The sequence below is a fragment of the Abramis brama genome (genome assembly GCF_963993115.1).
Source record: "Abramis brama genome assembly, chromosome: 13".
In the NCBI taxonomy this organism is placed as follows: Eukaryota; Metazoa; Chordata; class Actinopteri; order Cypriniformes; family Leuciscidae; genus Abramis; species Abramis brama.
The window spans coordinates 26,012,684-26,025,815 of record NC_139975.1 but is presented as its reverse complement, the minus strand read 5'-3'; the positions used below and the strand labels follow the sequence as shown (position 1 = coordinate 26,025,815).

At 37.9% G+C, this 13,132-nt stretch overlaps 1 protein-coding gene across 7 annotated transcripts in view; it reads left to right on the top strand.

Moving 5' to 3' along the window:
* The window catches only part of LOC311094387 (uncharacterized protein), a 46,618-nt gene extending 33,726 nt beyond the window's left edge, over positions 1–12,892 (top strand). For all 7 annotated transcript variants that reach the window (XM_084132337.1, XM_084132340.1, XM_084132342.1 and 4 more), the window contains 9 exons: positions 228–386; positions 2,379–2,438; positions 5,756–5,914; positions 6,114–6,219; positions 6,677–7,053; positions 8,168–9,371; positions 10,103–10,215; positions 10,579–10,666; positions 12,091–12,892. In XM_084132337.1, the coding sequence (XP_083988463.1) occupies positions 228–386; positions 2,379–2,438; positions 5,756–5,914; positions 6,114–6,219; positions 6,677–7,053; positions 8,168–9,371; positions 10,103–10,215; positions 10,579–10,666; positions 12,091–12,254 (2,430 nt within the window). In that variant the 3' untranslated portion in view covers positions 12,255–12,892. The remainder of the gene's footprint in view (positions 1–227; positions 387–2,378; positions 2,439–5,755; positions 5,915–6,113; positions 6,220–6,676; positions 7,054–8,167; positions 9,372–10,102; positions 10,216–10,578; positions 10,667–12,090) is intronic.
* The last annotated feature ends 240 nt before the right edge of the window (positions 12,893–13,132 follow it).

Sequence of the window (13,132 nt, the reverse complement as noted above, 5' to 3'; positions counted from 1 at the left end):
TATACATGTATTTACCGTCTCTTTTGATCAATTTAATGCATCCTTTGCTGAATAATAGAATTAATTCATATAAAAACAATCACTATCACAAGTTTTTGAACATTAGTGTATACTCATTCCCATGTCAACACATTCATTTACAGTATTCTACTGCGTAGTAGTAGTAGTATAATTTGATTAATCTGTTTGAAGAGTTATTGATGCTTGACGTCCTGTCCCGTCTGTAGCTGCAGCTGAAGCATGCGATTTGTCTGGGCTCGCCACCATCACTCCTCTGCGGGAGGAAAGGAGAGGACGTGGGGGCTTTTTCTTCTGATGATGGTCTTCCCTGCAGCCCACAGGACTATTCCAGCCTCCACACTGTGCTGACCACACCTCTTCACACGGTACTCCTCTCTGCACAGTTTGACACTCATGCATTCCTGTAGCACCGATATGTGAAATGCCCAAAATGCCGAAATGTGTCACACAAACAAATGATCAGAAACCTTGTTAAAAATAAACTTCAGTCACTCTTTTCTAATGTCGAGATCCTTCAGAAGGATCTGCAGAGAACAGCAATACAGGTTTGACAGCCTTTGACACGTTTTACTTGTATCATTAGTTGTACTGGTGTTTTTAAAGGCCCCCTGAATTCAAAGTTTTTTAGCTTTTAGTATGTATATGTTAACCTTAAGGTTATGAATAAGCTGGTGTGTTCCAAAACAATGACAAAATTCGCATTTAGGAGATATAAGCATTCAAAACTTATTCTCTCACTAAATGGATGCCAGATTTTTGTCAGCTTCTCATCACATCTTCTGTCCAATCAAATGCTCTCTAGAATCTAAAGCTCCACCCCCTATGCTATAAATACCACCTGGCCAAAGTGACCGTTGACCCGTCACAGAGCAATATGGGTTGGAGATGTGTGTTTCAAACGCTCGAGTTTTATTCCTTTTTCCAACTGTACGTTGGTTAAGAATGATATGGCTAGAATTTATGCACACCTCTACTATTGAATCCAACATATCATCAGCCCTCGGGTTCGCTTCCATGGTGTTGTCAAGTACGACTTGCAGTCTGTGATTTAAACTAAACGCTATTGGCTATTTGAAAAGGGGGAGGGGCCATTCAATATGCCCCGCCTTGTCAAAGCATCATACAAAGCTGCGCGTTCCAAGGCACTTCAGTGGGCGTTTAAATAAAAATATCTATCCTACTTTCTTATTTTACATTTTTAGATGTAAAAAAATCTACAAAGTTACAAAACACAAAGTCCACGCCAAAGAGAGTGAATCTCTCCAATAGAAAACACTCGCCTGAAACGCCTCGTTTGTAGCCCTGCCATTATTTCTGTGACATTTGCATAATATCGCTACTGGCTGCTTTAGCCGCCTTCAAAGAACAGTTGGACGAGTGATTGATGTTGAGGAGGAGATGCTATTTTTTCACTGCAAGGACAAAACATTGCATGGATGTCCAATTGCGATGCCTTAGTTAACATTGTATAATACTTTTTACAGCTGCTTATGAAGCCTCGCGAGCTGAAACGTGATTATGGACATTACATTTCCAACACACGCTTTAAGCAGTTGACCAGTCACAACACACTGGGCCAGCTGACCAATCAGAGCAGACTGGGCTTTTTTGGACAAATGGGCTTTAAAGAAACAGGAGTGTTTCAGGCAGAGGGTGAAAAGAGGTGCTGCAGCAAAAGTACATTATGAGAAAAATTTGGTTATAAACTTCAAATCATGTGAATATATTCTATCAGAACCCACAAATCTAATTATGAACTTGTAAATGAGCATGTTATGGGGACTTTAAGCAATTTATTTGCTGCCAGTACTGGTTATTTATAACATCCAGAGGTTTTTTCACACAGATTTTGAAGCTGTTTTCTCATAACCAGGGTTTACTTTCATCACCGAATCAAACCATATAGAAAGTCAAGTAATGAGACGCACTGTGATGAACGTGTTCTGCAAGCGTGGGTATTTTTGGCTCTATGAAAAGCGTGTAAGAGCCTCAGACATCACTAGGCATGATTGAAAAGACATGAAGCTCCCTGCTGCGTTCTGTAACAGGATTAGGTGCCGTGCCGTTCCCCTCTATGTTCCTGAAATCTCTTCAGAGATGTACACAGTCCCTGTCCTCACCTTCCCCGAACCTCAGCCCAACAGAGACCAAAGCTGCTCTTTAATTTAGAAAATCTAGTTTGGTTGGGGGGAATGTTTGATCAGCTGCAACCTAAATATTTTAGACCTATCAGACCAGTAAAACTGTATATCAGGCAAGCATATTGCTGTGATACTGATTAAATATCAAAGTCATTTTATTAAGGAAAACATGGTTTATGTCAAAAATGATTGTAATATGTCTCTATATCATTGCAGTCGGTGGATTTGACCCAGAGTTCCTTGAGCATGGAGGCATCAGACAGTGACGATGATCAGGTGACACATGCAGCACACATGGATCACTTAACCCTTCATATACCAAATATAGGAAATGCCTGGATGGTCTGTGAATGACTTTTAGCTTGTATTAAAGGGATAGTTCACCCAAAAATTTAAATTCTGTCATTTACTCATCCAAACCTGCATGACATTCATTCATCTTCGCAACACAAATGAGATATTTCTCTCCCAAATATGGTAAACGGAAATTCAACCTCACTATCCTCATTGGCTCTCGCGTGTCAAACAAGCACGTTTGAGCAACCGATTTCCATATTTGATGTGCTCTATGTATGTGTGCTCATCAGTTATGAGAGCATGAGACAGTGACATAAACCACACAAAATCAGTTTAGAGCAATCAGACTGAAACGGATTTCCAGAAATGCAATTTGAATAGGATTTCAAACCACATATGAATCGGATTTGCACAAAAATCGGAATTGGATTGAAAGTCAGATCAAGTCTCAAGACCAGAAATGGATGGGTCAGATAAGAGAGACATCCAGCTTTTGTTAGTAGTACTTTTTCAAATCAGTAGCTTGACTGTGTTTTATTAACAAAGTTTGGGAGGAACACGTTCAAATGATCTATCCAATCAGCATGAGAGGAGGCCTATATATACGCAGCCGACTCACCTATGATCCTCGACAGTTTTCAGCATCCCACCGCCACCCCGAATCCTCACTCTTGGCTGAATCTTAACCCAGCTAGGGATACGGGGTGGGGGAGTACTCTGGGTTCTTGCCAAAATACCGAGCTCTGAGCCCTCTCCACGGACAGCCCGCCAAATACGCATACTGTTTTACTCTATCTGTGAACTCGAGAATAGCCTGTTGCTGAATTTTCTGAGAAATGGTTACGAATTATTTGTTTGCGGGTGTCATTTAATATTCGTGCATTTAAATGGGACTTAGTTTTCCAAGTAATGTTTTGAATCACTGGGATTCAGACGCTTGACATGTTTGGAATGTACCCATAAAGTCCAGCACTGGAGAGAGCCGTACTTACCCTGAGAATGTGCTTATCTGCTGTTGTTTTGACTAGTTAGGATAGTGTAGAACTTGCTTAACTAAGTGTTGTGTTATCAGTGGTATTTACAGATACTGATATGTATTCAGAACAAGTACTTTCACAGTCAAAGGTAGTTGACAGGGCGCGGCTTGTTGTATCTAGTAGTAAGTTACATTTGAATTTCAAATAAATAGACACGCATCTCACCAGCAACTATCCAAGACTGATCCAAAACAATCTCAAACCACTGAAAAACATGCACTTTTGGATTTGTCTTGTTGCCAGGGCTTAAAATAGCTGTCATGTGTTTTTGTCATGCAATGCTTTGAGCTGGACCAGAGGCTGTTTTGAGAAATTGGGTTTTGGGAAATGTAATTCTTGTTGGATATTCTTTCTAAATGGGAATTCATTTTTGCCAGCTGTAAGATCTGCTGATGCATGTTACTGTATATATGCAGTATATATGTGTATATATTATACAGTATACTGTATATATACAGTTCAGAAGTTTGGGGTCGATAAGCATTACTCCAGTCTTCAGTGTCACATGATCCTTCAGAAATCATTCTAATATGATGATTTGCTGTTATCAATGTTGAAAACAGTTGTGCTGCTTAATATTTTTGTGGATAACAATCTTTTATTAATTGAAAGTTCAAAAGTACATCATTTATTTAAAATAGAGATGTTTTATAACGTTATAGCTCTCGCTTTGAATCAATTTAATGCATTGTTGCTGAATAAAAGCAATATTTTCTTGTTTTAAAAAGTGCGGCGAACAAATACTATTGAATGAATAGCTTAGGAGCAATGCAGGATGGGACGCCTGAGATGTCACTATGAAAAACGATAGTGCTTTTCTCTGTTCAGGATAATAAACTGTTTCCATTTTCAAATTGTCTAGTAAAATAAAATTGATGAAAAAAGTGTTCCTTACATTACAGCAATTTTTCTGATTTTCTATATTAAACGTTTTGCGTTTATTGTCACCCAGCTCTCTAGATATTATATGAGCATTGGCCATTAAACACCCTAATTAGTCGATCTCTACTAAAAGTTCACAGCATTGGCATTACTGAGTCCTGCCTGTCCATTTCGGGGTCACGAGTGAAGGCGGCGTGTGGTCTGAAAGGCATTCCAGCGGTTCACCCTCGCAGCCTGGCTGTCTGCTGGAAATGGGATATTCCAGCAATCTGGGTCAAAACGGCTGCCAAGCTGGACCTGAGCACTGCACAAACACACTGCTGTCTCACATTCACACCAATCCCTAACACAGTGCGCTGTAAAAACCACATTAATGCATGTTTTTCCACCTGCAATAGTGTTCACAAATGTTGATGCTCTTATTTTGAAAAGAATATTGATGTTATATTTTACTGTAGCAGGCACTAATGGTTTTATGTTGCCACAGAGTTGCTTTGAACATCAGTATGAAAATATATGCATGAAACCTTCCTTCAATAGGATATTTATAGTTATTATAGTTAACTAAAGCTAAAATGTTGTTACTTGAAATAAAAATATCAGCTAGTTCCCACGGAAACATTTCCTCTTTTCATTCAGGGGACGTTTGCAGGACAACGATGTGCTAAAAACGGAAAAGGTTTTCCCTTTGTTTTTTTTCGTGCACAGATGACAACATTGTCAAAAAGATCCTTGAAAATGATTAAAAACGCTGTGTTATGCTGCCAGGCCAGTAGTTGCCACTTTGTAAAGACCACGTAATACGCATACACATGATGTAAGACGATAACGTATCGTAAATCTAAACGAGTATTTAAAAACTTGCACTTTTTTCCAAAAGTTTGCATTTTAGGCCCCCAAAACGCTGTTGTATAGGTGGTTTGAAACATATCTAATGATACTTAAATAACACTGGTCTTCAACGGTAAGGAATCGCAACAGTGCCAACGTAACCTACAGTTGTTTCTGCTGGAGAAGCTTTTGTTTGCGTTTCATTCAGAGAGGAAATAGCTGAGGACAATCATCATAATTGGTCACGATGAGTCGGTTGTGGTGAGGTGGCGGTGGTATCTGTTTTTATTACGGTTCATGCTGTATGCGTGGGTGACCTTGCTCAAGAGGTGCCTCTGCTATCATGATGCCACTCTGGTTCGCTGGCGGTTAAGAGTAGGAAGGAAATACTTTGAATACGACCATCTATTTAAAATCGCAGGCCACATATGGAGGTTTTGGTGGGAAGTGGTTTGAAAGAAACTTGTAGTTGTAAACAAATCAGTTGTGGAATGTAACCGTGATTTAGATTTCTTAATGTCTGTCTTCTTTGTCTGTCGTATAAAGATGTCTTATGAAGCTTCTTCGAGACCCGCCACCCCTCAGGGGTCCGTCCCCGTGGACTTCAGTCTTCCCGCCAGCTCCGTGTCCTGCTTAGACAGCTCAGCTGCCCGTCACCGCATCGCCGTCAAAGCCAACGCTCGTGCCAAGAGAAAACCTGCCAGCGTAAGATTCTTCACATTAAACATTCATGCTCTTCCATTATTTACGGTGGCCCATCATGTCAGGCCAACGAGCTGTTAGTGATGTTTTATTCTGGTATAAGATGTCTTTTTTAACATTAAAAGAATAGTTCATCCAAAATGCTTAATTCTGTCATCAGTTTGTGTTAGTGGTTGAACTGTGTGCGCTTCTTTATGTTTAGAGGGAGATGCTGGACAAGAGAAGAGACCTGAGAGAAAGAGTGCTGCTCAGAGACACGGAGGACAAACTACGGATGGTTACGAGTTTGGGAAAGGAAGAACGTGAAGGTATGTCGGTCAAATTAAGATTTTTCTCAATGAAGTCTCATCAAGGCTGTATTTATTACATCAAAAATACAGTAAAAACAGTAATATTGTGAGATATTATTACAATTTAAAATAACTTTTTTAAATTTTAATATATTTTAAAATGTATTTATTCCTGTGATCAAAGCTGCATTTTTAAGCATCATTACTCCAGTCTTCAGTGTCACATGATCCTTCAGAAATCATTCTCATATGATATTTGATACTAAAAAAAAACCACATTTATTATTATTATCAATGTTGAAAACAAGTACTGCTTAATATTTATGTGGAAACTGTGATTCACTACCATTCAAAAGTTCTTTAAAAACATTTAAAAATCTTACTGACCCCAAACTTTAGAACAGTAGTGAATAGTAATTCAGTAATTGTTGTTAGTAGTTCAGTAATTGTTACTCTGTTGTTCAAATTGGTCTAGATTTGGTGAATGATTCAGACCACGAGTCCTGTGCTTCCGGACTCGAGGATGAGGATGAGGATGAGGAAGAGGAAGTGACTGACTCCAGCCAGAGTCACAAAACCTCTCCAACATCCTCCATCTCAGCAGAGAGCGTCTCTGAAGGAGAGGAACATGTCCCTGCCGAGGATCACGTCCCCAAGTCTGAGCTCCCAGAGTCCTCTTGGGAGAGTCCAGTAACACTTGAGCTGCAGGCTGATGACTTCCTGTTGGACACAGGATGTGAGGTCGTTCCTGAGGAGCAGGGGTCATTGCTGGAGGAAGTGTTGAGCTCCCTAAAGAGTCCTCTTGTGTCAGGACTAGCACTGGAGCATGAGAACGTGGTTCTTCAGAGTGAGGTACAACACATTCAGTCACATTTTCAAGAAGATTGCATTTGTATTCATGTTGGATTTATATGGTTTTGAAAAAAACTTGTTTAATGTTTAAATGCATCACTGTAAAATTGTAATAAAATTAAATCCTAACATCTTAAATACATGAGTGTACATATTTTAATCATCATTTTCAAAATAAACTAAGGAAAATAGTTTTTTTTACAAATATAAATGTTATACATTTGAATTCAATATTATTAATAATATAGCATAATACATTGTACAAAATAATATAGTATTTTAATATAGTAATAATACAATATTATGCCAAACTACTCAATAAGAAATTCACATTTTTATTTAGGCAGTTGCAGTGTTATTATCATAAACTAAAATTCGAAACATTTCTGTTAATTGAAATCAATCTGAAATAAAATAAAATATTATTTTTAGTTGAAAAACTAAACGAAAAGAAGTTTAAGTTCAAGCACTAAAATTATTAACTGGAAATAAATTAAAATTAAAATATTTTTCACCTTAATTAGCAATATTACAAAAAAAACGAATAAAATGACAAAAGCACATAATGAAATTACAAAAAAATTAAACTACAATCAACATGAAAAATATAAAAAATAAAAGCTAATTCAAAATATTGATAAAAATATTAACTAAACAACTAAGCACTGGGCAGTGCTTATAAATAAAATATTATTTTTAGTTGAAAAACTAAACGAAAAGAAGTTTAAGTTCAAGCACTAAAATTATTAACTGGAAATAAATTAAAATTAAAATATTTTTCACCTTAATTAGCAATATTACAAAAAAAACGAAAAAAATGACAAAAGCACATAATGAAATTACAAAAAAATTAAACTACAATCAACATGAAAAATATAAAAAATAAAAGCTAATTCAAAATATTGATAAAAATATTAACTAAACAACTAAGCACTGGGCAGTTGTTTCATCCTGACATATTTTTTTTTACTTTATTCCCCCAAAAATATGAAAATTGTATGGTCAAGTCAGTTATGTATGAATAAAATGTTTATGTATTTTTGATGTGTTACGTCATTGACCCACATATTAATTTTAACTCGTGAATTGTAACTCTTGTGCTTGTTTTTTGCAGGTGAAAAACATAAACAGTGGGAGTGTGGTTGCTCAGCTTGAAGAAGAAGACAGCAATGATCTTCTCGATCCCTCAAACCCCATAGTGACCACAGAGGAACCGGCTCCTCTGCCTGACTCGCTCCCAGAATCACCTGTGGATTCAGAAGACGTCTCAGAGGAGACCACAGAAGAAGAGGAGCTGCTAGAAGAGGAGTCTGCTGATGAAAGCCACCAAGTGCCTGAAGCTGATGCTGACAAACAAGTGGACACAGCCAAAGAGGACCATGAGTTCTCTGAGTCGCCAAAAGCTTTCACAGTAAATGTGAAAGAAAGAGACGAAGAAGAGGGACGTGAAGATGAAGTTGTTGAAGAAGAAGCTGAATTGGAGATAGAAACCAAAGACGGAGGAGATGATGTCGAGAAAGATGATGAGGCAGAACCTGAGAAAACCGAGAGCTCTACGAATGATGAGCCTCAAGAAGCTGGAGGTCAGAGGCAAGATGAGACTTCAGTTGACGACGGAGAATCAGTGGAAGTCAACGTTGAGAGCGTTTCTGAATCTGATCAGACAGTCAGAGATGAAATCTGGAGCTCAACAGAGACCGCAGAAGCCTCTGAGGTCCTGCTTTCCACGGCGTCTCCTGCGCTAGAGAGTCCGACTCTCCACTCTCAATTCTCCAATGCTTCAGTGTCTCCTCTAGAGCAGGAGGAGGAAGCTGAGTCCAGTGAGCCGGATGTGTCTACAGAGCCTCAGGAAGAGTCTTCAGAAAAACGCGAGGTTGTTTCAGAGCATCAGGATCAGCCAGTTCTTGAGTCGCCCGCAGGAGAACCATGGAGCAGCGCTGAGGGTCGACCTCGCTTCACCATCACCCCTGCCTGGAAAAGGTCACTGTTTTCTGGAGGAACCCAAGAGCAGACTCTAGAGTCTAATACTTCATCTCCTCAGACATATGAACTCTGCACTCCCGTAAAAGAGGAACGACCCGTGGCAGATGGAGGTCAAAGTTCCCCATCGCTTCCCATGCAGAGAGAGACGAGCCCGGAGAACCCATTTGGCGTGCGCTTGAGGAAGACTCCCGTCCTGCACCGTTACGGTTTAGATGGAGAATCATCTTCAGGGGCGCAGGAGACGCCTGATCAGGACCAGAACGCCAGGAAGCCCGTCTTGCCAAAGAAGCCTGATCCGATCGCTGACGCTGTGATGTCGGCCAGGAAAATCCCAGGTACCTCCATTCTTAAAAAACTGATTGTGTGCAAAACAAAACACACACACACACACACACACACACACACACACACACACAAAAAAAATGTAAATCTTCAAAAAAACATAAATTTACTTTAGTTGCAAAATTAAATAAAATACTTTTTTCTCATAATTTATAAGCGATTTTACATTTTGTTAAATCCAGTCATTAAACAATTAATTAAAATCTTATTGTTACTTTTCTGTAAATTAAATTATTTTAAAAATACATTTATTTTTATTTAATTTTACAACTAAAGTAAATTTATCATTTAGATATAGATATTTTTATTGGAAAACATGACTTATTATAATGATTATTACATTTAATTAATATTTATTATTTAATAATTATTTATATATATATATTTTACATTGCAATATACATCATTATTAAATAATAAATATGATTGAAAAATCTGTAATGCTGCTTTATAGTTAATTCAGTTTTGGAAATGTTTTTCTTTGGTATTTATTTGCTGGCACACATTTCAATAATCAACAACAACATAACATTTGCAATTCATTTAACTTGCATAACTTGACATAAATAAATAAGATTATAAAGAATATTGGGGGTGACTTTTGGGCAGGATTTGACTCGATCTTGAAAAATTGGTTATTATATTATTGTTAGGCATTTTTTTTCTCTTCCATTTTACGTCATAAAATAATATGGTGGTTGATATTTTCTTTGGTCCTGTTCAGATGCGGTGGGCAGAACGTCTGCCGGTGGCTGTGAGTCTCCGAGCTGGATCTCTGTGGCCAGACAGAAGCAGAAGAACTTCATGGAGATCTCAGCTGAGAAACTTCCCTCACAGGTGTGTCTCACAGAATCAACAGAAATGTGTCATGGACAGTCTTTCCCGGTTCTCAAGGAAGTGCTTGAAACTGTCTTAGCGTTACAAAACAACAGGACAATCGGATTCACACACACACATACACACTTAGTCATCTTTGCATGTTGCAGCTTGGGAAAATACAGTGTCCTGTGACGTTTTAATGAAGTGAATCAAGCTCTGTTCCTGATATCTGATATTTTTAGATACAAATGTAATCTATAGGGTTTGTATTGAACATCCCTTTCAAAGTTTCATGTACATTTTTCCTTCATGGCTCTTTTTTTCATCTCTGAGATACTGTTTATTTTCACTTATATTTAATATGCATCCACTTGTTTTCAGGGGGATGACAAGAGACCGGATTCACCGACCAGTTTATCAAATCCAGTCACCAAAGAGCAACTAGCACAGCCATGTTCACCTTTACAAGGTAATAATCTGTCCATTAGTATCAGCAAAGCTTTTCTGGATTTAGGTTTGTTCTGTTGGGTCTGAAATGTGCAGCGACCTGCAAAAGTTACAGAATATGGTTTTAATTTCTTAATAGCATGAGGTTGTGTCGTAAGCTTCGGGTGAAAAGGGAAATTATATCGCTACATGTCTGCCCCCTCGTGGATGTTTATTGTAACTGCATCTAAATTAACTTAAATTAAGTCTGACAAAAATAACAAGTCCGGAAAAAAAATTATTGAACCCTTAGACAAAATATTTCTTATAAAAACAGCTATATATTTATGATATATAAACTAAAGAAAAAAGTTTGTATGGGTTTTTTCTTGTTGAGTATCACATTTGATACATCAGGCTTTTATTACCTATACAGTTTGATATAATGAGAATATGGACCTCATATTTGAGGAGGAAAAACACCTCAGTTTGATTCATAGGCCCAAACTGAGCCGGAATTTGTTTCAGATATTATTTAGTTAACTGAAAAGTATGATGCAATTCTGATAGCTTGTAATGTAACTCAATGAGATCTTTATAACTATTTATACCATGGTCTGGGTGAATACTCGATTCTGATTGGCTGCAGAGTGTCCATTAAAAAGAAGGAGTTCTGGTGAAACTGACTGTTTACCGTTCGAAATGAATAAATAAATGCGCTGGCTACATCAACTGTGAGTAACCATAGCAACAGGCAGTCAAAGTATCTTCTATACGGACTGTAAATCGAGCGGACTATAAATATCTCCGGTTGCTAAATAAACCGTCAGGCGTAACCAGGGAAACCAACTTTAGATTTCGATTGTAAAACTAATTAAAATATAAACTAATGTTTTAAAAATGTGTTATTTGGCAAGTGACCATGGTATAAGCGGGTTAATGCCCGACGAGGTGTCCATTGTCAGGTATGGACTTCGGCGGAGGCAACCGTCGTCAATGGACACCTCGTCGGGCATTCACCCGCTTATACCATGGTCACTTGCCAAATAACACATTTTTAAAACATTAGTTTATATTTTAATTAGTTTTACAATAGTTTTATATAGCAGACCACTTACATAAAATGCATATAAATATAATTTCTCACTCTATATCTCTCAATAATATGTCTTAGTAATATTTAAATGCTTAGTTTAATGATCTGTAGTTTTAATTCTGGGAGGCAAAGCATTTAACGTAATGTAACAGAAAAATAACAATCGAAGATTCAAACAGAGTTCAATTCTGCTGTAAAGATGATAGTAAAAAGTCATTGAAATCAGTTCAGTGTTGAATGATTCACTTCAGTTCTATAAATGTGTAAAGTTCGTCAATTGTGAAATGAGTTCAGTTCATCTATAAAGCAGCTCTGGAGAAATGTAATACATGCTGTATAAAGGAAGATGACTAATATGAGCTGTTTTACAGTGTGCTGCTCCCTGGAGCTCTCCAACACGTCCATGCTAGAGAAGGAAAGCAAGAGAAGCGCTGACCCGTCCGCTGCGCCTCTGGCCCAGGACGAGCCCCCCTGGCTGGCTCTCGCCAAGAAGAAGGCCAAAGCCTGGAGTGAAATGCCACAGATTGTCCAGTGAAAGCTCAGCTGGCGTACGGACTTCAGAAGCATTCACAGGATGACACTTCACTGACTTTCTCATCTATATGTGCACACACACACACGTGAGCAGAAATAGGAGACATATACAGCCTCATTTTGCTTAATCAGCCCGGTGTCATTTATTTTTTGACGTCATAAAGAATATAGATGCACTGTAGACTGGGGCTTATGGGTAATACATTGTATTTGTATTATGATTTGGTTTGCAACAAAACAGTGATTTTTTTAAACGGACAGTTTAGTCACAGGACTGAGTTGGTCGTTCAGATGGAGTGCTTCAAACTGAGGAATGAGTTTTGCCCGTTTGAAAAAGCTGTGTTTTTATTTGGGACCGTGTGAATGAACACCTTCACCGCTCTTTACTAAGCAACTCTGCTATGTCATGCTGTAGCCTTTAACGTTAGTAACACAGTTATCATGAATGGAGCTGAAGGTGTCTTTGTATTTATTTATCTCACTCTTGTATGTTTTATGTATTTTTGTATTTACGTGCACAGTTTTGTGACTTGTACATAAAATGTGAACTACAAAAAAATTCCAGAAAAATAATAAAATGGAGTCATGTTTATTTGATCCGTCCAAAGATACAGATAACAGATTGCCTTTCTCTCAGCAGTACTTTTTTTCTGTCGTTTTTGATCTATCTGTCTATCTATCTATCTATCTATCTGTCTGTCTGTCTATCTAATTACATGTCTATATCTATATATCTGTCTATGACTATCATCAGTCTATGTCTCTATCTGTATCCATCATCTATCTGTCTCTATCCATCTATTGTCTATATATCTATCTGTCTGTCTCTATCTGTCTATATATGTCTCGACATACATGACTCTACATCTGTCTGTCTGT